At 40.0% G+C, this 23648-nt stretch overlaps 1 protein-coding gene across 2 annotated transcripts in view; it reads right to left on the reverse strand.

Moving 5' to 3' along the window:
• Positions 1 to 766: 766 nt before the first annotated feature.
• col24a1 (collagen type XXIV alpha 1 chain) overlaps positions 767 to 23648 on the reverse strand; it is an 80176-nt gene continuing 57294 nt past the window's right edge. Inside the window, exons 36-60 of one of the 2 annotated variants that reach the window (XM_084548354.1) lie at positions 22931 to 22984; positions 22594 to 22701; positions 21902 to 21955; positions 21551 to 21658; positions 21049 to 21102; positions 19782 to 19835; positions 19584 to 19640; positions 18673 to 18726; positions 17683 to 17736; positions 13067 to 13120; positions 11596 to 11649; positions 10652 to 10759; positions 8583 to 8690; positions 8360 to 8467; positions 7132 to 7185; positions 6938 to 7000; positions 6369 to 6422; positions 6241 to 6276; positions 5250 to 5285; positions 4479 to 4505; positions 3621 to 3686; positions 3354 to 3522; positions 3133 to 3242; positions 2687 to 2920; positions 767 to 2315 (exon numbers count right to left, since the gene is read on the reverse strand). In XM_084548354.1, the coding sequence (XP_084404480.1) occupies positions 2169 to 2315; positions 2687 to 2920; positions 3133 to 3242; positions 3354 to 3522; positions 3621 to 3686; positions 4479 to 4505; positions 5250 to 5285; positions 6241 to 6276; positions 6369 to 6422; positions 6938 to 7000; positions 7132 to 7185; positions 8360 to 8467; positions 8583 to 8690; positions 10652 to 10759; positions 11596 to 11649; positions 13067 to 13120; positions 17683 to 17736; positions 18673 to 18726; positions 19584 to 19640; positions 19782 to 19835; positions 21049 to 21102; positions 21551 to 21658; positions 21902 to 21955; positions 22594 to 22701; positions 22931 to 22984 (2025 nt within the window). In that variant the 3' untranslated portion in view covers positions 767 to 2168. Of the gene's footprint in view, positions 2316 to 2686; positions 2921 to 3132; positions 3243 to 3353; positions 3523 to 3620; positions 3687 to 4478; positions 4506 to 5249; positions 5286 to 6240; positions 6277 to 6368; positions 6423 to 6937; positions 7001 to 7131; positions 7186 to 8359; positions 8468 to 8582; positions 8691 to 10651; positions 10760 to 11595; positions 11650 to 13066; positions 13121 to 17682; positions 17737 to 18672; positions 18727 to 19583; positions 19641 to 19781; positions 19836 to 21048; positions 21103 to 21550; positions 21659 to 21901; positions 21956 to 22593; positions 22702 to 22930; positions 22985 to 23648 lie in introns of those variants that run through there. The other variant, XR_014699166.1, reaches the window with a different exon arrangement.

A 23648-nucleotide genomic window follows, 5' to 3' on the forward strand; every position in this document is an offset into this window, starting at 1 on the left:
GAAATACCTCTATTGATGAAAGTGATGAGGTTAAAAAAAAATTAAAAAAATAATAAATGCAGGCCAGGTGTAGCTTTCTGTATGCTCAACTAACCCTACTTTATTTCCATCCTGTGTGAAAGAATGTAAAAAGAGGACGACACAGTGCCAGAGCCTCCCCCTGGCCCATGTATATTAAACACGGGAACATGTGAGGTGTGTTTATAGACATTTTAACATGTCATAGCAGGAAAGGTGTAGGTGTATTAATGATGTCTGAATTCCAATTGCTGATTTTCTTTCATGGCTTACTGGGACACCAAAGGAAATTCAGCCATTATTTATGTTGGTGCTTTTGCTGTAACAAATCCAAGCGTCTGCTGTGAAGAAGGAACTATTGTAGAGAAGAGTGGTAGAAGTCATAGCAGATTTCTTTGAGACATATATTTTTTTACCAATATACACACATTGATCAGCAGTTTATATGCTTTAGCTTAGTCTGGGAGTAAGTTTTCTTTCTTTTGTTTAAGTGTGTAATCACGTTCATGCACTTTCAAACCTTTAAACAGCCCTGTCTTTAACTATTGGTTTACTCAGAGCAAATTAAAATGTGGGGTTAGATAAAAAGCCGTGCTCAAGAGTACTACAGTGGTGGTAGTGAGTGGAGTGGGTGGGTGGGTGACTTTCACTTTGCCCTTTTTAATTTATCTGCATCCAGGTAGCCTTTCATTGTACATTTAGTTAAATTACATTTGATTTTATTTAAATAGCACCACTAATAATCAAAATACTCTCTGGATGCTTTACAGAACCCAGAGTCTGAATCCTCCAGAGCAAAACCTAAGCAGACGGTGGTAAGAAACCTCAAGCAGAATCCGGCTCATATGGGAGGACTCGTCTGCTTGAGGCTGGATGGGTAGAGACAGAAACTAGAGGGAGGAGGAGAAAAACAAGTACCAAACCATTTGTGGATAAAATGTTCCATTTATTTGTTTGTAAAATTATTTATTATTTACACATTTGCATCCCACCCTATCCTCCACAGACTTTATATAATGACAATTTTCTGAAATTTAACTTAAAGAGTATGACGATTGTTTTCTGTTTTTGTCAGACTCCGGCCTAGCGCCAGTCCTTTGAATGAACTGAGAAAACGGTATGATGAACACAGTCACAGGTATGAAACTCCTTTTAAACATAAATACTGTTGTTAGACTGAGTTGTGGTTGAGTTCTCTGAGAGTACAACTTACTGTGTTACAGTAATGCAAACAAAAAAAAAAGGTTATAAATAAACATACAGTATGCTGTCAAAATATACACAGGAAATGTCACTGATGACTCATTCTTTGTTGCAGCACCAATGATAGGTTTCCCCTGAGGAACCCACCACATAGAAGGAAAAGCTACAAAAATATGTAGTGTATCAAAAAATGGTTCATAAATTAGAAATGACCAAATCAACATAAGTACTTATACAACATAACAAATCTCGATGTAACCGGTACATACAACACAAATGACTAACTTGACATTAGCAACTATTCTAGAAAGTAAATAAGCAGGTAGAGGTAGAGGACCATCTGTCAAGATGTACGGGCCCGACTGAGACGAAGACAAAAACATCATGACAACAATGTCAAATAAAGCCTCTGATGGGAAAATGAAGTATTAAAGCAGTCACACATTACCCACATGCTATTGCACTCATATTAACCTTTAGTTAGACAGTGCCTTATGCAGAGGCTTGGCACGATCCTTCGGGTTGGGCTCCTGCTCAGGATGGCCTGGGTGTGTTTGGGGTGAGGGGGAAGGGAGGACTGAGTTTGGATAGGCTGCTGCACCATGAAGCCTTACCCTGTGATCAGGGAGTACTATGGGTCCATGGGCAGGGAACCTAACCACTGTTTGACTAAAATCAATCTAAACACATTACACATTTATTTGATAAATATCTGCATACACTGTTCTCCTCTGGCCTCTCTGGGCTGGATGTTCCACAAAGTTCTTCCACGTTAGTCTTGCACGCAACTGGACATTGGGCATTTGTTACTCTCTCAAAGTCCCAGCCAACACAAACTCTGAAGGACACTCACTCAGGCTTGCTGTGCAAGGCTCTTTGGTAGGAAGGCATTTTTAAATGTCTGTAAGTGGTTTATGTAAGTGGGTTATAGGAGGGTGAGGTTGGTGTCAGAGGAAGCAGACCGGACCAGTTTCTATGTGAAGCTGACTTTTGAGCTGTGAAGTGGGAAACTCCTGTAGGTCTACGATAGGGAGCTGACAACTGTCCTGAGTGTGGAAGAAGAAACGTGACTGGTGCCAGCTGCCATCTTGGATCTGAAACATGAAAAGTCCAGGAGAGGAAAACAAACAGTGATTGATGTATTCCTCATCCAAACAGTTAATAAATTCAGAAATCTAAAATGATCTCATCTGTTTAAAAACAACCCACTGAGTTTATCAGCTGACATCTTGTGTGATGTAATAAAAACCAATGCATCTCAGTTTTCTAAGCATGTACTGGGTTGTATAGTAGAACTGTCAAATAACTTTTTTCATGTAGTCAACAATGACTGATAACAGTCATAACCACTTCCTTCTAAAAGCCAACAAGACAAATGTTTCACCACGCCAGTTCAGTTCTGTTTCATTCAGACAATAAGTGCTGTGAAGTAAAGTGATGACATCTCTGCTGTCCTGCTCGTTACCTTGCACTCATCTTGTAGCACATGTGGTTCAAGTAGTGTGTCTTTCTCAAACATCTGTTTGTTCCAGCCACGAAACCGAATCCTGGTGTTCTCTCCGTGTACTGGTCCGGAGCTGAAGCCGTCTGTGGTACCGTAGGGTGGATCACTCAGGCAGTGGAGCGTGATGTTTTGGCTCGCCTCTGTGCTTAGTAAATGGAGAAACTTCATTTGGACTTTCCCTACACCAAACACCATCTGTGGGAGAGAGAACAGACAGTCTGTACTCGGACTATGGAGTCATCATAACCACACAGGAATAAAGATCTTTCTAAGATATTTCTTACTGAATGTCTCCGGAATGTGAGCAAAGTGCAAATCATTGTTGAATTTAAAAGTTTAGGTCATAACTAATACTTTATTCTTCCGGATTAAATATCTAGGCTTGCTTTTGCCTACTTCAGTATTACCTTATCAGATGTCACTGGATGTAAACAAGTCTGTCCCCCTGCAGTGAAGTTGCAGAATACTTTAAAAGCATCAGAAGTACAGCCCAGGTTTGGATCAATCCAGAACCAACCTAAAAGACAACATTTAAACAGACAGAGGGAGGCCGAGAGTGAGACAATCTACTCAACGACAGCAGAATCCCGTCATCCCATCGATGCAGTGTAATGGTGACAAAACTCACCGTCTTTCATCTTGTGCTGACAGTCCAGAAGGTCTTTACAGACACGAGCCGGGTTCTCCCTCGTACCGAGAGGCTTCTTGATGCTCTCAATCACACTACTCAGGTAATGCAAGGTCTTAAGGATATCTGTGTTCTGCTCTGGCAGGCCCATCTCCATGTTCTGGAAACTCTAGTTAAGGAAGGAAAGACAACACAGTCAGCTGTCAAATAAGCTGTAGATGCCTCCGTTACAGTTCCAACAAGTACTGGACTCAGTAAGAACTCTACCTCTGTCCTGAGGGCGCCACTGGAGTCAGATAGACCGTAGACTGCTGAGATATCATATATCTGCCTCTGTGGATTCACAAGCCACATATTACATTCAATGAATAACAGATTCAGTTCCTCGTTCATTATTAAAGTAAAAGATTTTAATCTGTAGGCTTGTTCACTGGTTATAGAAAACATAACAGTGTCAATACACGTCCAGTTTAAAGAGAAAATTTTAACAGAATCAGAAAACATATTAATTCCTGCGAATAACAGTAAAATAAGCCTTGTGTCAATAAACCGCCACATTCCTGACTTCAGTAGGGGGAAGAATAACACGTTCAACTCAGTGTAAACACCCCAGCTATCACGTAATGTGGGTAAACATAGTTGTTTTTCTGCGTTCTTAGAATTGTTCAAACAGGAAAAAATTGTTCAGAAAGTGACGCCTTATCAAATAGTTACAACAGCTACTGAAAAGGATCAACGTTCCATTGTGCCAGTTTTCTTATCACTTAAACAGATGATTTGTTTTCTCATCTACAGCAAGAAAGGAAACAGAAGCTTGGCCTGTTTTTATCATATCCTGGAGGATTTGACCTTTTTCTCTGGAAGTCTATTAAAGCTCGGAACGGCGCATATCTTAGGTTTCAGGAAAGAACAGAAATTTAACACACCAGCCAGAATGATATAAAAACATATAACTGGGTCAGGACACTGGGCTGCGTGAAAGAAGATATCTTTTTTTAAATTACGCAAGTGCTGTATATTTTTAGTATTTCTGGTCCAAATCCTCTGTATTTGACATAAAAACAAAGACTCCACCGTGAGGCTGATCCTGTCTGTCTCTCTATGTTATTGACACTAAGTACTTACTGTTGGACCGGGAGCACCAGGGGGTCCCTATGGCGGGAGCAAAGAAAAAGACAAAATGAGTGACACAGTGAAAAATTATCCTGCTGTGGTCAGTTCACTTCCTGGTCTGTCATGTACAGTATGTGTCAGTGGGCTCTGTGAAGCTATACTGCTGGGAGATGTTAGAGTGTGCAACCTCTGAACTGCCTTATCCTGGCTGAATGAAATTGGAATGAAGTAGTTTCTTAAGCCTGGTTTTTACTTCTGCAACAGATCTGCCCAACCAGATGCTGGTGCGTTGGCATCATTCTGTAAATTAGTTTTTCTGTGTACTTCCAGCAGAGGTGACTAGAACTGAGAGGTTTGAGGTGGAGCGTATAAATTATGAACAACCTTTACTGAAATCACCGCAACAAGGAAAAGATGTCTGAGTCGGTGGTGCATGGGAGGCGAAAGGAGGGAATTTTTTTTTTTTATGTGGCTGCTGAGATGTTCAACCGGAATATTAATTTCAGAGTAATTACAGCTGTTGTGGTTTGAGTTGGTGTGACGTGTAGTTACATTTCTGGGGAAGTGCGTGGAAGAACTGAAGCAGAATCATAAATCTAGCTCTAGACTTACAACTGTATAATATATATCATGACAGCATACAGTTACATGCTTGCCCAAAATTTAAAAAATAGTCCTGAACTGGACTGAAAGGGACCTCACGCATAAGTCTTTACTGTTAAAAATTCTTTGTTACATTTTATTGGTATAATTCTGAAATGTGATAGTGAAGTTGACACTTACTCTGGGTCCTGGACTTCCCTGTGGCCCTTGAGGCCCCTGAAAGTGAAAGAAAAGTAAAAAAAAAAAATGTGTTCAAATTATTCATAAATTATGTTTTCTTTCATCCTGGTGAAGACTCTACTGCTGCAATATGGTATTTACTAGACCATACATAAATACACACTACAAGTAAAGCTGAGAGCTTAAACATTTCAATGCACACTATTCTTTAAGTGAAGCACCACAGTGAGCAGAATGGGATTTAACCTTCCCTCTTATGTTATGTTGTGAAGTGCAGCAGTAGTATTCTTCAGTATGTAGTTACCTACTGCCCCCTCTGGCTGCCCAGGCACCAAACACTTTTCTTTATTGGCTACCAGGGGCAGCTGGACTTTATTAAGTCTGTTGGTGGGATTTCATGAAGTTCAGGTCCATAAATGTGAAAGTATGCACATATTTGACAACATCAATGTTTGAGAGAAAGGGTAGAATTAGGGGCCCACTCAGTGAGTGTGTGGCAGTGTGAACTGTGTAGGGATTTCAGGCTGAACTAAGAACCTAACTATAGTTTAAGTTTACAGACTAGGAACAGGGATATAGAAGTGACTATGAGGATTGCTCTGTGGTTTGCCATGCTAACATTTTGACTAGGCATTTCCTCAACAATGTTTACACAAGAAGGTCTGAAAGTACCAGAAGGCCACACAGCAAGCTCCAGGAGATGGAACAGCTGTTACTCATCCAAAGTGATCAACAGATCACATAAACAGAACTACCACTGGACCCCAGCTTGAAGTCATGCATTTTTTAAGCACAGTTTGCGTCATCTACAGTGTCTTTTCTTACACCCACAACCCGGCTGATAACCAGCTCAGCAATCCTTTCTCAGTAAGTCAGTCTAATTGTGATATAATTATGAAGTACATCCGTATGTAGTCACACATATGGGAAATTATTGTGGTAATCTTAACAGACGTTTTGTTTCTGACTGCTGGTTTGAATTACATCTTACCATTTCGCCATTGTTTCCTTTTGGTCCCCTCGGCCCCTGCAGAAAAGAAAAAGAAAATATTAAGACATTATATCCCATAATAACCGCCTTGTCATATAATTCTCACCGGCAGACACATGGAAACCTACAGGTTTTCCCACTGGACCCATCGTTCCTTCAGGGCCTACAGGTCCAGTGAATCCCTGAAACAAACAAACAGTAAGATTGAGGATCAACAGACAAGTTTAAATTTACACCTTTTTAACATGGACGTTGGTAAGATAGTTACAGTATGTATAATCCCAAGTGTTCTAAGCTAATAAATAACGCTATTAAATAAAGTCAGTTTGGGGTGTTCAATTACAGCAAACTATCTGTTTTCTGACATCGTCAATTCCAATGAGTCCCAAGTCCCTGTTCTTTGAATTCATCTGCTCCACCATCACCAGCGTCTAGCGTCCTGTCCCTTTCTGTCCCAATGAAGTTGATTCTCATTGGAGTCTAAGCACCAAAATGTGTATTCACACAAACTCTTGATATGTGTGAGTCTTCTTCGTATTTTTTGCATCTTCATGTGCACTTAGACAACTGGATACTGGAAAAGAACTTTTCGTGTCTGAAAGTTATCACATGACTGTGGTTTGACTTCCAGTTGTCCATCTAAAGAAAGTACCTTGGTGTGTCTATCTAATACTATTTTGAATTGTAATAAACCTACCAGAATCCCCACGGGGCCTTTAGGGCCAGGGAAGCCTCTCAGTCCCAAATCACCGTTTGGCCCCTGTTTGAACATAAAGAGTTTTTGTAAATTGGCTGGGATTAAATATATATGAAAATAATGTTCATATCTCATTCTGTCATGTTTTATCATCTTTTACACTTTAAACAGTGGTTTGCTATTCAGTCTCTTACCTTTGGCCCTGGAAAGCCCTGCAAACCAACCATTCCCAGATCTCCAGATTCCCCCTAAAAGCAGAAAACAAGATCACATCAGGGCAACAGAGGGGTCTTCAGTTAATAAGAGGATGCAGTGTATGTGTTTTATTTTACAGCTCCAGACACACCAAGACAGAGGACTAAGGTATAGTGGCCTTTTTTAAAGAACTGGGACGCGCACAAAGGTTTATGTGTGAATCTACAGTAGCCCCAGTACACACTCACATAGACGAACATTTTGTTGGGATGGATGTCTGGTCTTTATTCTGTGTCTGAGCGCTGTCTGCGGTTTAGAGTGGCAGACACTGTGTTTGTACAGCTAGTCATTCACGTCCTTTAGACAGGTCCACTTTCAAACCAGTGACTTTGGCTGAGAAACTCTATTCACTGCAAAGTGTAAAGGGATCCGACCCAAGGGCCTGAGTCTCCTCTCTGTTTCACGAGCATCAATGGAGATGACTAGAGGAGGGAGGTGAGAGTGAGGCACTGAATGTATTTTCTTTTTTCTCATTCTTTGAGCAGTTACATAAGTAAAGTGGAGCACCTCTTTTCCAGGTCCCTGGAGTGTGAGGATCTTACATAACTTGGCCTTAACAGGCAGAATGTTTCCATTCCAGGTCTCGCCCAGATAATTTGTTACTCCACTCATGGTGGAAAAGTGTCAGACACTCACATTTCAACCCCACCACAGATTGCCTACATGGGCCCCTGAAGCTATATTTAGAGATGTATTCAAGAATGAATAGAAGATTATGAAACCGTATTTTAACAAGAACATTCTCAGGGATGAAAAAGAGAAAAGTAGTGACCTCCAGTGTTATGACTTCGATAATTAAAAAAAAACATGTGAAAGACACAACATTTTAAAAACCATTAACAAAAAATGTACCGGTCTAAGGACAAAACAGGGACAGAACAGAAAGACAGCATTACATCAAAAGGAAGATTTTTACATAACGCACTCTGCCTTTTTATATTGCAATAAAATCCAACGGGACTACCTAATGTTTTACTGCTGACGCACAGTTTAGTTAAAACGTTACAAATGCTGCTAACAAATCTGAACTGAACCTCAAAGAGTTCCTATAAAAAACACCTGCCACAGTGTTCACAGCACTCTTACAGGCTATAGATAAAAAGTCGATTCCCATTTTAAGACGGACATTTGCTCTAAATCACAAATGCCTGTATTTACTGAACTCACTGGTTGTCCTTTAGGTCCTGGGTCACCTTTTCTGCCCTGGTCACCCGTAGCTCCCTCCATGCCTTTTATTCCAGAGGCTCCCCTGTCCCCTGGCAGGCCGAGTTCTCCCTGAACCAACAAGGACAGAGGATTAAAAATATTAATAAAATGTTTTTTCAGCTGAGATGGTTTTTGTCTGTTAAAACACACTGCAACAACATAAAAGAGATTAGGTCATTTCCACCTTCTGGCCAGGAGGTCCTCTTTCTCCAGGTGGTCCAGGAAGTCCGGGCTCTCCCCTGGGACCTGGACGTGCAGCAGGTCCCTCCTCTCCCACCAAACCTCTCTGGCCCTGGATGGAACAAAAACATATTATTATAAAAAAGTTATATATACATACAATTTCTTTTAGCAACAATAGTTAGTCAATTTAATAATCTGAGGAGATAAATAACCTCCTTTGAGGCTATTTGAGGCCAAGGTTTTTCATCGGCTTGAATCCACAAGAAATGTGCAAGGGTGGAGTGAATACATCCATGGCTGAACTGGGCTTGAGCAATGGACCGAAACCCCTGAGCTACCAGGGCGCTGCATGTGACCCATTGGTCCAAGTCAGCTCACTACCTCGCAGTGACAATACTGTGTAGAAATGGATGGGTAAAATGCTGTGGAAAAAATTACAACCATACAGAACTTTCCTTAATCCACCAACAAGGAAACGTTTCCAATAAACAGTGACACACTATATTATATGTAGGTTACACCTATGCAATAAGCTAAGTAATAAAAAACAAACAAAAAAGGAAAGTAAACAAATGTGTAAATCTATTTTGGAAAATTGGAAATGTAATTTTAGTGGAGGCCATTGTTTACTTGATGACAAATAGTTCTAGATGTAATATAGCTGTGTTTACGTTGGCCTTTCCTACTAAAAACAGGCTGTGAATCTGTGTTATATGTCTCCATTGCAAAGTGTATTTCAGTATGTGAAAACAAATCTAAATTTGCAGCTCTTGACGGCCTGCTCTTAAAGTGTATCCATACAGCTCACTGCCTGTTACTGAATGACTGTCTCTCATCGAAGATCTCAGCAGTTTTCTACTCCATCAGCAGTGCAGTGAGGCAGAAGGGAGTAAGTGATATTAGAATAACAGACTGAGGATGTCGCCTCACATATAGCTTCTGTTCCTTGATGTCAGTGAGGAGAGGAGAGGAACCAAGTTGAAATTACACCACTGTAGGTTTACAAGGTGAAACTAGCAACAATCTGCCGGTGCTGAGAAACTCAAGACTATCAACCCTCACACAGGTTCTAACAAACGAGAGTTTGACGTTAGACGTTAAAGGGGTACAGAACTGCTATACAGTAGATATGGATCCTAATTAAATATTGTCAGACTTGATGCTGAGATGTTGTTTGAAACACCTGCGTGATGCCTGAATTACAAAACAACAGTGTGGATCTTAAAATGCAGCTGGAACTTAGTATGTCTGAATCCAGGGAGTGATTTCGTTGCTCGCTATTTTTACACAGTCCAAAAGGGGAAAAGAATGAATGAAATGACTATTGTTATGGGAATAATAACCATTAAGGACAGAAAGGCTAAGGGCTGTGAAAGCTTCTGGTTTGGGAGTAACAATATAATTTCTGCCCAGCTGAAAAACATGAGTCGCCAAAACTGTTTGACTTTTATACAAAATTATGTAAATGAAAGACCTTAGCTTTCCAACTCTTGGCAGAAAAGGACAGAGACATTTATGCAGGAAATCCCAGTTCATTCTGGCTTACTTGAATAAACTGACTGTGTTGCAACCAGAAGAAGCCAGACAAATTAAACAAAGCATTTAATGGTTAGTCAAACTTGGACTCAGTCTAAAAACAACAGATCGAAACAGCTGAAGAAAAGTTTTTGGGCAATCGGGCTACGTCAAATGAAATACCTGTGCTAAGGGGACAATGTGGTAAAGGTCAGCATGATGAATGAATGTTTAGTAAGGTTTGTATAGTTTCTCCTGAGACATTAGTGCGTTGCTGCACTAGCCTCCCTAAATCTTTCCAATACAGACCACAAGTCTGCTATGGAGATTTAACGAAATGTCGTGTTGACAGTTTAGTTATGTAAGTAAAGCCCTAACTCCTTCTGTGGCTTACATTTATGATGGTGAGACAAACCCTATCAGAAACTTTTGCCCTTTATATTTGTAATAAATGTGTCGTAGCCAAAAATGGAAAGCAAATCAGACAAAAGTCACATAAACGAAGAATTCTTTTAAATGATGCACTTCTGCTGATGAAATAATGTCACTGATTACCTGTCGTCCTTTTATTCCTGGTAGTCCTGGTAAGCCAGTCAGTCCTGGGGGACCGTCTGGCCCTGGATAACCCCTCAGTCCCATGAGTCCAGGTAAACCAGTCAGACCCTGGAAGATGACAATGTCACTCCAACTCAATCTTGCAAATATGGCTTAAGCTTATCTTATCCTTAAACTTTTTTTCTTATTCAACTTTATCTCAGTTAACTTGTTATTTACACAACTATTTACACTTTTCATTTTAAAATCTTATTTAACTTTAAATTATTTGCTAATTTGGAGTCAGAAGATGCTGCAGTTTCATTTGATTGCTGCAGTCCCAGTGATAACGCATATGACAATTAAAAACCTTCAATCTACAGACATGACCAGCTCTACTCTTACTACTATATCAGGTTTTTACACGCAGCTTCTGTGTTTGACACTGATAATGAGGCGCCAAACGAGAACATCTGGAATTCTGAGATTGAAAACATAAGATTTATTGTCCTTTTCCTGACCTTAACCTACAGATGAAGTTGTGTTGCAAAGGTATATGTATTATACTGCAGTATGTGACAAACATTTTCTTGTATATATTTAACTTTTAAAGTCAAAACATTTAATTTGACTTGTTCAAATGCAATCAAACCTCAAGCATAACTATGTTGGTCAGGTTTTTAAAAACAGTGAGATTAGTGTTAAATGCTACAGAACAGCAATTTAGCTACTACTTATCCTGAATACAACATTATTAAATCAATCAGTTATTATTTTTTTTTTAATTGCACTTTTTAGTAGCTCCATTGCATCTCTCTCCCTTTTATCTGCAGTACTGGTAAATTGTAAACAGGCAATACGTTGGTGAAGCTGAAGTTACTCAGCTAACTATGCTGAAATGTTGCTCTTTGAATCTTCCGTTTTTCTCCAAGTCATGCATTTAGTTGAGGTGATGTGATACTCACTTCAGGGCCAGGTGCTCCAGTCAGACCCCTTGCTCCTTTCTTTCCAGCTGTACCCTAAAACACAGAAAGGATAAAACATACATGGGTATTCACAAAAAAAAACACTAAAGACTATATATCTCATTTTCCGCTTAAATTTTAAAGGCAATGTCTAATACAAGTCTTATGGAGATTCCACATTCAGGAATGTTACTCAGACCAGACAGTCAAAGAGATATACTGTACACATCTGTTACTGTATATATGCAACACCTCAAAAGGGATTCAGTTAAATAACAGCGAGGATCCAGAGGCTTTAAAAAAAAGCGTGGTGTAAAAGTATCGCAGGAAACTTCCACCATATGTACAATTATATAAATGTGCATGCTTCAAAGACATAACAGAAAATTAAAAAACTGTCTATGTTTGGATGGTTATTTATGTACAGTCCCAAACAGATATCTTTCAAGGCACACTTTATTGAAGCCATCAGTCTGAAACAGGAATACTGCAGATCCAAAACATTTCCAGTGTTTCCTTGCAGGCTACAAATGTTTCTGAACAGATGGGTGTACATGCTGCCTGTGAAGACATCCTGCGCAAGATGAGTAAAATTGTTAGATAATATTATTCAATACTGTGATTACAATGTGACTTACATATTTACACATTTTCTTGCTTTTCTCTCTTTCTTTAGCCATCATGCTAGCTAACTTCACTGCCAAATTGACACCAATTAATCTGAGGGCAGCTGATGGACAGCTGGGGCTTTGCCTTTCAGGATAGATGTTCCCATTGCAAATGATAAATTAAACGATTTTTCTCATTTATTGCATTTCAAGCAGTCTTTTGTGGTCTGTTTATTGTCCATATACGTGCTAACAAAGAACATATATATTTTTTTGAATGTGAACTAATAATATACTCACTGATTGATACAATCTGTTTCATATGTGAAGGAATGTCAGAGATAACTATCTGTTTCTTCACTATGAAGGCTATATAGACCCTTGGAGGAGGCTCAAAGTTATTTCACAGGGGAAATAAAGGTATTCAAAAAGCCTGAGACAAGTCTGAGGACTCAAAAGAATGACAGCTAAGACAAAGAACCTATTAGTTCAAGACAGCACATATTGCAGAAAGATGATATCTAAGGACCAAAGAACAAAAGGAACATGTCCCTGATAACATCAACAGAAACAAAGCCATGGAAATTTTATCTCCAGAGTTGCTGCCAAGTTCAAAGCCTTGAACTTAGCTTAGCAAAAAATCATCAAACATGACGTGATGATAAATTAACACAATGAACAGTGGTGCATTGGTAACATGTCCGTGGTTGGTCTCATTCTGGCAGCAAACAGAGACATTTCTTTTCACTTGTGTTAAGTACGAACGCAGCTGTACAACTCATTTGCAGAGAGATATGTTATACTCTTTTATCTTTTCTACACATGAGTGAAAAGATGAACATATACTGTTTACAGTGACTCACCGGAGCTCCTATTTCTCCTTTTGGGCCTGGCTCTCCTGGGAAGCCTGGAGATCCCTGCACAACAAAAGAACAAATAAGAAACATACAAAAACAAACAATATCACAAAAACGTTAATGAATCTACAATCTGTTTACATGATAATCTATAAAACTGAACATTAAGAAAGGATAAAAACGTCTACATATATACAACCGAATGAATGAGAATTACACTTTACACTTTCCCATACTGTAGCAATTGACCTTTGGCTAAGCCCCGCCCCCCTTAGTTACTGTTGCTACGTCCGACATTCTCTTCTGGGCTGTGGTTTTCTGGTTATCTATAAGGCTCTGGTATCAATATCAAGGAGCAACACTGTACATGCAAAGCTGGGTACGTCTCTATTCACTTCTATAATCGTTATTACGAAGCAAACGGACTAACGTTACGCACGTATAACGTTGTATTTCTTCAGCGTGTGCTAGCGTATCAACAACTATGCAACTTAAGCTGTAACGGTGATTCAATTCAATTCAATTCAATTTTATTTATATAGCGTCAATAACAATACAAATCGTCTCAAGACGCTTTACAAAAACCCGGCCTGAAACCCCCAGAGCAAGCCTGAAGGCAACGGTGGCAAGGAAAAACTCCCTTTTAACAGGAAGAAACCTCGAGCAGAACCCAGCTCATATGGAGGGACCCATCTGCCTAAGGCCAGCCGGGTACAGACAGAAGAAAGAGAGAAGAGAACAGCAAAGAGAGAAGAGAAGAGAACAGCAAGATAAACATACATCTGTCATAGATACACATATCTGACTAAAGTGTACATGTGGAATCTTATGATACAAACTGATGATGTTACATGACAGTTTGAAAATGTAAGAGGAATCATAGGCAGGTTGGAGAATTGTTCATTCAGGTAGGAGTGGATAACTGCAGGATTCCATGAAGACTGGGCAGGCTGATGAGACCACGACAACAGATGTAGTATAGAGCTCCACAGGAAACACACCACTCCAGGCCAGAGATACTCACAAGAAGAGGGGGGAAGGGGGGGAAGGGGGGGGAAGGGGGGTGGGACACACACAGCAGTAAACATTCTACATAGTAATAGCTCAGAATTGTATGACTAGTAGTATATAGGAAATTAGAGGGCAAGAGCTCTGTGCCAGAGAAAAGAAAGTGGAGGATGCGAGAGAGGAGACAGAAGAAAGAAGGAGGACATGTGTTTGGTGCATCGTCCCCCAGCAGCCTAGGCCTATAGCAGCATAACTAAGGGATGGTTTAGTCCAGCCCTAACTATAAGCCTGATCAAAAAGGAAAGTCTTAAGCCTGACCTTAAAAATAGAGAGAGTGTCTGCCTCCCGAACCCAAACTGGGAGCTGGTTCCATAGGAGAGGAGCCTGATAGCTGAAAGCTCTACCTCCCATTCTACTTTTTGAAATTCTAGGAACCACAAGTAGGCCTGCACTTTCAGACCGAAGTGATCTGCTGGGATGATATGGTACAATAAGGTCTTTAAGATACGATGGAGCTAGGCCTTTAAGGGCCTTGTATGTAAGGAGGAGGATTTTAAATTCTATTCTAGACTTTAAAGGGAGCCAGTGAAGAGAAGCTAAAACTGGAGTAATATGATCTCTCTTGCTAATTCCTGTCAATGCTCTTGCTGCGGCATTTTGAATCAACTGGAGGCTTTTTAAAGAGCTATTTGGACAGCCAGACAGTAATGAATTACAATAATCCAGTCTGGACGACACAAATGCATGAACTAGTTTTTCAGCATCACTCTGAGACAGGATGTTCCTAATTTTGACGATATTACGCAGGTGAAAGAAGGCAGTCCTGGTCACTTGCTTTATGTGACATTTAAAGGACATATCCTCATCAAATATAACACCAAGGTTTTTTACAGTAGTACTGGAGGCCAAGGTAATGCCATCCAAAGACACCATGTGATTAGATAATGAATCTCTGAGATGCTTAGGACCGAATACAATAACTTCTGTTTTGTCTGAGTTTAAGAGTAGGAAATTACAGGTCATCCAAGCCTTTATGTCTTTAAGGCATGCTTGGAGTTTAACCAACTGATTAGTTTCATCTGGTTTCATAGATAAATATAGCTGGGTGTCGTCTGCATAGCAATGAAAGTTTATGCCATGTTTTCTAATAATCTTGCCTAATGGCAACATGTATAACGTGAAGAGTATTGGTCCTAGCACAGAACCCTGAGGAACTCCATAACTTACTTTTGTATAAGTAGAGGAATCATTATTGACATGAACAAACTGGAATCTGTCAGATAGATAGGATTCAAACCAGTCTAATGCAGTTCCTTTAATCTTGACCTCACTTTCAAGTCTCTGTAGTAAAATATTATGATCAATAGTGTCAAATGCAGCACTAAGATCTAGCAGAACAAGTATAGAGACAAGTCCACTGTCTGAAGCCATGAGGAGATCATTGGTAACTTTAACCAGAGCTGTTTCTGTACTATGATGAACTCTAAAACCTGACTGAAACTCTTCAAACAGACCATTCTTGTTTAAGTGGTCACACAACTGATTGGCAACAACTTTTTCTAGAATTTTGGAAATAAAGGGAAGGTTGGAGATTGGTCTATAGTTGGCTAAAACATCTGGATCTAAAGTGGCTTTCTTAAGTAAGGGCTTAATTACAGCAATCTTAAAAGACTGAGGCACATATCCTGTTAATAAAGATAAATTTATCTGGTTCAATATGGAGGTGTTAATTAATGGAAAAACTTCTTTGAGCAATTTAGTTGGGATTGGATCTAGAAGACAGGTTGATGGTTTAGATGCTGTAATTGTTGAAGAGAGCTCAAGAAGATCTACTGGGGAGAAGGATTCCAGATATTGATAAGGTCGTACAAAAGTTTCTAATGTCGCTGTACTTGCATCTTTAACAGCTGTTGGAAGGATGCCTTGAATATTTTCTCTAATGCCGACAATTTTATTAGTAAAGAAGCTCATGAAGTCATTGCTACTGAGGGCTAAAGGAATAGATGGCTCAACAGAGCTGTGGCTCTTTGTCAGCCTGGCTACAGTGCTGAAAAGAAATCTGGGGTTGTTCTTGTTTTCTTCTATTAATGATGAATAATATGCTGTTCTAATACTACTGAGAGCTTTTTTATAAGTTGTTAAACTATCTTTCCAGGCTATGCGAGCTTCTTCAGAATTAGTGGAATGCCAAATTCTTTCTAGCTTTCGGACTGCCTGTTTTAAACAGCGCAACTGTGAATTATACCATGGAGCTAGCCTCCTCCTATTTATGACCTTCTTTTTCAGAGGAGCAACTAAGTTTAAAGTTGAACTAAGCGATGCTGCAGTGCCATCGACAAAATAATCTATTAGTGCAGGGGTTAAATTGTGGTTGCTGTCGTCCACAACATTGGTACATGGCACTGAGGTAAATAAAGAAGGAATTAATTCTTTATATCTAGTTACAGCATTGTCAGACAAACATCTACTGTAATGAAATGTCTTTTCAGTTCCTGTGTAATCCATTATTGTAAATTCAAAGGTTATGAGGAAATGATCAGACAAAAGAGGGTTATGAGTAAATACTGTTAAACCTTCAGTTTCTATGCCATATGTTAGGACAAGATCTAAGGTGTGATTAAAACTGTGAGTTGATCCGTTTACATTCTGAGAAAAGCCAATTGAATCTAATAATGATGTAAATGAGGAGCTAAGGCTGTCACTGACAACATCAACATGGATGTTAAAGTCACCTACTATAATGACTTTATCTGTTCTAAGAACTAAATCACATAAAAACTCAGAGAATTCAGCTAAAAACTCAGAATAAGGAGCAGGTGGGCGATACACCACAACAAAAAGAATTGGTTTTTGTATTTTCTGGCTTGGATGGGGAAGACTAAGAGTAAGACTTTCAAATGAATTAAAGCTCTCCTTAGGTCTAGGATTAATAGATAAATCAGAGTGGAAGATTGCTGCCACTCCTCCTCCTCTACCTGTGCTTCTAGGAATATGATAATTACTATGACTGGGTGGAGTAGACTCATTTAAACTAACATATTCATCATCCTGTAGCCATGTTTCAGTCAAACTAAAAAGATCAATCTGATGATCAGTTATCAGATCATTCACTAAAAGAGATTTAGATGAGAGAGATCTGACATTTAAAAGACCACATTTAATTTTCCTATTCTTCTGTTCTACCAATGAACTTGTACTGATTTGAATAAGGTTCCTATGAGAAACTCCTCTTTTGTTATTTATTGGTTTAAATAATCTGGGAGCAGACAGAACATCTATAGAGTTTATAGAGTTTAGGGTGTGAGACAGTCCTTGAGAAGCGGCAGAGAAGTGTGTAAGACTACAACTCCGCCTCCTGGCCTGATGTTTTGGTTAGCTCCACAGGGTTTTGCGCGCACATCATTGGGCTTATCCATACCCTGGATGCTGTATATATACCGACAGTATAGCCTGCCGAAACTGAAAATATGAGACGCCTGCGTTAAAGTCAATGGAGCGCTGTGGAAAAAGTGTCGGACCCCTGTGGGAGCTCTCTTGGCTGTGATTGGTCAATCTACATTCTAGGGCGGGGCTTAGCCAAAGGTCAATTGTATTGGGGACATTGACTGACTCACCGGGGGGCCTTGTGGTCCAACAGCCCCACGAGATCCAGTGGTACCAACATGGCCCTGGAATATAATTTTAATATATGGTTATACACACCTGTCACTCTCCTGTGTTTCACTAAACTAGCAGGATCGTACTCAAAGCCAAGTGACTGCATGTGTATTCTCAGGAGCACTATTTTCACATGAAGTAAAGGACTCAATTACAAGCTCGACAGCTCTGAAACAATATACAACGGTTTCCAAGGCAGGTTTTTATGTATACCATTAAGATAGGCCACTGGTGGCTCTTACTAAGACACCAATAAATTTACTAACAGAAAGCCAAAAGTGACCTATTATGGTGTTTAATTTAAGTGTGCAGGGAAATGATGAAACAAATGCCAAGCTAAGTATTAGTTTTTATGGCTTTAACCTCCACTGGAGTTGGAAATCGGCTGAGAATAACTTCTAGTGATTCCTTACAGGACTGTACTTACAATAGTCATACAACTACTAGACAACTGCACTGTGGTATGAGGTACAGACTCAATTCTGGAACATCAAGTGAGTCTTACGTCAATTGTCTTATTTATAAAATGAATCAAAAGAAGAACAACAAATTAAGAAGAACTTACACATTAATGTATCAAAAGACACGTGTACTCAAAACCAAACATGCCTTTGCCAATTCAACATGTTGCAGCCTCACACGCTGGCAGATTAGAATAACATCATAAATGCCAACTAGTCAAAATAAAATAATTAAAATACAAACTTGCTTGCACAGTGAACATTTGATTTGCGTGTGTCTTTGAGAGCCAAGAGTCCATGGCCTGGAAGGCATGAAGCAACAAAAACACCAGATTTTCCCAGCCTTTTTGCTGGGGATCTGGTAATCCTCTCCGACATGTGTGGTCTGCCCTTATCTGAGCAGAGCACTGTTTCAGTAGAGCATCAAAAGCTCCCTGAGTGGTGTCTGTGCGATATGCCTGATGTTGACTTAATGGTTTTGTCTACCTGATATCCTTCATCCCCTGGCTCTCCACGGTCTCCTCGTTCACCTGGAGGCCCCTGTGCAGACACAAACGAAACGCACACACATGAATACACATCCTGTATATGCATGGCTTCCTTTCACCTACCTAGAGCTGCGACTTAAAGACAGTTATTCCTCAGGCCAACACAAATAAAACATATTCTATAGATGTGACCTACGAGTCTCAGTCGGGGCTGCAACAACACAGAGGCTGTCATTGTATTGCTCATACTTTGTACTGTAATTCTGTGCCAACTTGATAATCTAATACTACTCATATGGGAGGTTGCTTTCTATACCTGTGCATGCAGCCAGTAAACCTGACTGTGCCTGCAGTGTAGGGCAGTCTCAGTGGCCACATCCAGTGCTGGGACCTGGGCCTCAAAGAGTATTATGGTCATGTTACTGTATGGCTGTGAGCTTTCCCAAGCTGCTACAACTCTTTGATATGTCCTGATCCTCTTTTGATATTAGTCTAAGACTTTGGTTTCTTGGTCACAGCAGAATAATTCTTGAGGTAATTTGGGGTGAATAATCACCTTCACTGGCACTTGTGCTCTTGTCAAAGACTAAAATGTTTAAAACTTAGAGTAATGAAGCTTGTTTCAGTTTTATCAACATTCATGTTTATCACAGTGTTGTGATAAGACCTCAAACAAAGCTGTTTAATTGTTCTGTCTGTAAGTGCGACACACAGGCTGATAATTGGATCCTTGTGCATGACAAATGAGGAAAAGAAACACTGACACAAAAAAAGAGCACATTTGGTGCTGAGCTCAAGAGCTAATAGGATTAACTTTTACTTCCAGCGTCAATCTGGTATTTAAATGTCTTGGGTTAAACAGAGCGAGGAGTGTTCAGAAAGGAGAGTTTAAAGGAAAGCAAGACCTACTGGTTCACCTAAGGGCCCTGGTGGTCCTGGGGTCTTATTGTCCTCGCCTGGATACCCCTGGAATGTACCAAAACACACACAATCACACACACACAATCACAAGTAACCAGACTGTACTTTGAAGCACTCTGCATTAATATACCAAATCCAAGTATGCAGATATTTCTCTTTCAAACACTACTTCGGGTATCATATTACCTTTTCACCTTTGGGCCCTGGTGGTCCAATGGGCCCAGGCTTGCCAAGGTGACCCTTAAAAAAAGAAAGACATTTGATAACTGTACAGAATGCCTGCCGTGCTTCTGCTGGCTACAGCATGTTTCTTTGAGGAACATGAGTTCCACTGTGAAGGCTGTTAACATAGTAATCAGAGCTGTTTGATGTAAACAAAATTCCATGTAGAGAAGATCTTCTAATCTGTCACTTGAGGATTTATGTTTCTGGCACAGACTCAGAAATCACTCTGCAATCTGAGTCAAGAATGAATGAGAATAAAAGCTCTAACATACACACATTCACAAAAAGGGACAAAATGAACTGTTCAAGTTATGCAACATAAACTCTGTAGTGTTGGCATGACCATGCTGTGAACCTGTCTGGAACAATACATACATAGACTACAAGTTCAGCTCCACCTGCTTTGTGGAGTATTTACAAAGGTTTTTAATTCGTTCCTTGGATGGCAAGGAAGGGTAATGGGAGCTATTAAAATGTCTGGAGCTTCACACTCAGGATGTCCTCCACACATATAACATTTATGGCATAAAGCTAGAGAGGAAGGCAACTTTAAGATCTGTCTCTGAAGCTTTATGAAGAAGAATTAAGTCTGATCAATAAACAGTCCTTTATACTTCTTGATGTTCTTGATTTTAGGGAGAACCCATATTTTTCTATACTTACTTATCTAAGGCCCTGTTCTGAACTGGTATAAACATGCATCCTGAGTGATACGATTATAAGTGGCTTGTTTTAAGTAGGAACAAATCCAGAACATATGAGCAGACATTTGAGATCCAATCACTTATATCACATTTGCAGTATAAACAGCAGTGTAAACACACAATGTGTTCTGTCCACACTGATGGACTGGTCACTCAGCTGATGTCCTCTACATAAGCCTCATTTATTCAGAAAAACAAAACACACAACCACACACAAAAGCAGAGAATGTGTTGTCAGTTCATTAGTAATGCCAACACTGTTTATGGTTTTGAAACAGTGGTTGGTATAGATCCAGATTGTTTTGATACGGCAGCTGTTTGCATAATAATCTACTACGCGCCAAAATGTTTCGCCGTTTATTTGTGTACAGAGTGTGAAACTTGGATCCCAAGTTGTAGTTTGAGACATATGTGGACAAGTATTTTTATGCTGTGTGTTTATGCCATGTTTTAGGCCAATATGGATGCATGTGCGCATGTATTTGCCAATTGCCATGATAAAACCATAAACTGCAGAAACTCACTGGGTATCCTGCCAGTCCTGGTTGTCCTTCTACCCCCATGACTCCAGGTCGACCCTAGAAGCAATGAAAAATATGCACACAAAATTAGGTGGTGAATCAGTCTTGGTGCTTTAGCCAGCTTTTCTCTCTGGTTCAGATAAATATAACCTTGGTTTCAAACAGGCACATCAAGTGTGATGAGAGTTGTTTCATGACATGGATATAATCCTTTCTCCACAGCTATAACAGTGGTTAAGCTGGCTTTCTATGTAAAGAAGGAAAAATGATGTCTTATTGTTGGCTGTCCCTTCTCTGGACTTGGCCATTCTCAGAACCAAAAGACAAGCATGTGTTGTTTTGGTTTTAAAGTTTCAAGAACTAAATCTGACTTGACTTCAGTCCAGCTGTGTCCATGGGTCAGTTACTAATTACGACACAGAAATCATTGACACTTTCACAGCGACTTTCACATTTTTCTCTTTGTGTTTTTTCATCATAAAAATCATATAGAATGGGAACTAACAGGTGTGCCTCGAGTTCCTCTGGCGCCTTTCAGCCCCGCTTCGCCCGGCAGGCCAATGTCTCCTCGAGTGCCAATCTCACCAGCAATACCCGGAGGACCCCTTTCTCCCTGGAAAGATACAAAAAGTCATTAACGAATGACAAACAACACTAGAAAGCAAGCATTTAAGCCCTTTGACAGCTATGGAGCATCAGTTCAGTTGAACTGTCCTTAATGCTTGATCCGGTTATTTGATATCTTTCTTAAAATGTTGAACAAAGGACTTTTCAGACCATTTAAACAAGACCACTCAGCTTTGTTCTATGGGAAAACACAGTGTCCTGAAAAAGTGATGATGAACAAGGTTCCTACCTTCTTTCCGTGCCGTCCTCTATTCCCTGGAGGTCCCAGTTTTCCTTCTGGCCCCTGAAAAACAAGACACATCTATTTTATACTGAAAGGATTTGATTACTGTAACTGTAAAGTGCTGAATATTGAATCCTGACTCTCACTGACTTTCTCACATTACCAGATCTTACGTTTCCTGCTGAGGACACCAACCAGCAGATCCTGACACTGCAAGATCTTTTCCCGGCCTTATCAGTTGGCCCATGTGTACGCTGAAGTAAATATCTTGTAGTGTACAATGTTGTTCAAAAGCTTTATCACGTTTATCAGCTTACACTTTTAGGACAACTGGACTAAGCTTCTCTGCGCAAACAGAGCTCTCTATCTGTGCCCTGAAGTGTCCCTCCTTCCTGACACCGGTGACCTTCTAGCCGCTCTACACCCAAGGCTACACCTGAATCTGTATCCCAAAACAAACAAGCACTAAGAGAAGGCTGACAGCCATCAGGCAATACTGAACATCCAAAATCTGACATGGTACCTTTTACTGACTTAATAAAAAGTCTTTGTTGAAGAGAAGGCTGACCCCTACTGGGATACATGGGCATTTATTTAAGAGAACTGCCAGTTCCAGATATTTAAAACTGTAATCTAAAAAGCAAGAAATAATCAACATAAGACTGTTTTGTTATCTGGCAATAAGAAAACAAACTTACACGGAAGCCCTGTTTCCCAGGTTCTCCAGGAGGTCCTGGGGGTCCAGGGTCTCCTTCTGTCCCTTTGTCCCCAGGCTCCCCAAATGGGCCACGCTCACCAGGCTCACCCTAACAGTGTGATAGAGGCAGAGAGACACAAACAAAATGTGTCAAACAAATCAAAACATGGCAAGAGCTTGACTTTACTTATTTTATTAAACCTTGAATCAGATTCAAATGTAGTGTACAAGTGAGAAAGACAGTGTGTTGTGGCAAGATTCAGTGCACGATCCAGGCCAACATTTTGTTGAAAAGGTGTAAAAATAAGTCAACAACAAAAAGGAGTTTTCTTGTTTACCTTGGCTCCGTCTTTCCCTTGCGGGCCGTCTTCACCAGGGGGACCAGGAGGACCCTATTAACACAGTTTACAACAAAACGTCTTCACTGAGGTAGAAAGTGACAAATCAACACAGAAACCGTTTTGTTTGAAAATAACTTTGAAATCACTAAAGTCTGCTATAGCAGACTGTTTTAGCTCTCCTGAAGTGCACTCTGTTGCACCTATAACCACAACCAACAGTAAAGTCAGCACATCCTCAATTTCACCTGCGCATTAGCAGTCTGCTAAAAATGGCATTTCAGATCCATCTAGATCAAAAAGGTTGCGCGAATAAATCGTTGGCATTTGACACTTGGTTGACATACAGTACAATGTCGGCTTGACAAGTGGCCCCTCTGAGGTCTCCAAACGCGTGTGCAGTCTAACACGAAACGGCTGCAAAACGCCAGCAAGCTAAATAGCTAAGGCTTGCAATTTACCTCGACTAAAGGAAAGCTATACAGTTGAGTGAGAAACCTGTGCAGTGCAAGTCCTCAGAGTATGCAGTTATGCAAGGTGTGCCAAATATATATTTATATATATATATAGATATATATAAAAAGATATATAGATATATAAATAGATATATTGATGCCTTCTGCCTCCAACACACCAAAACTCAACACAGCTGACTAGTGTTTTAGACGAGTAATTACGGAACAAAAGCTTCAGTGTTGGTTGAAAATTACATTAAGAC

Source organism: Chelon labrosus (assembly GCF_963514085.1).
Source record: "Chelon labrosus genome assembly, chromosome: 7".
NCBI classification, from domain to species: Eukaryota; Metazoa; Chordata; class Actinopteri; order Mugiliformes; family Mugilidae; genus Chelon; species Chelon labrosus.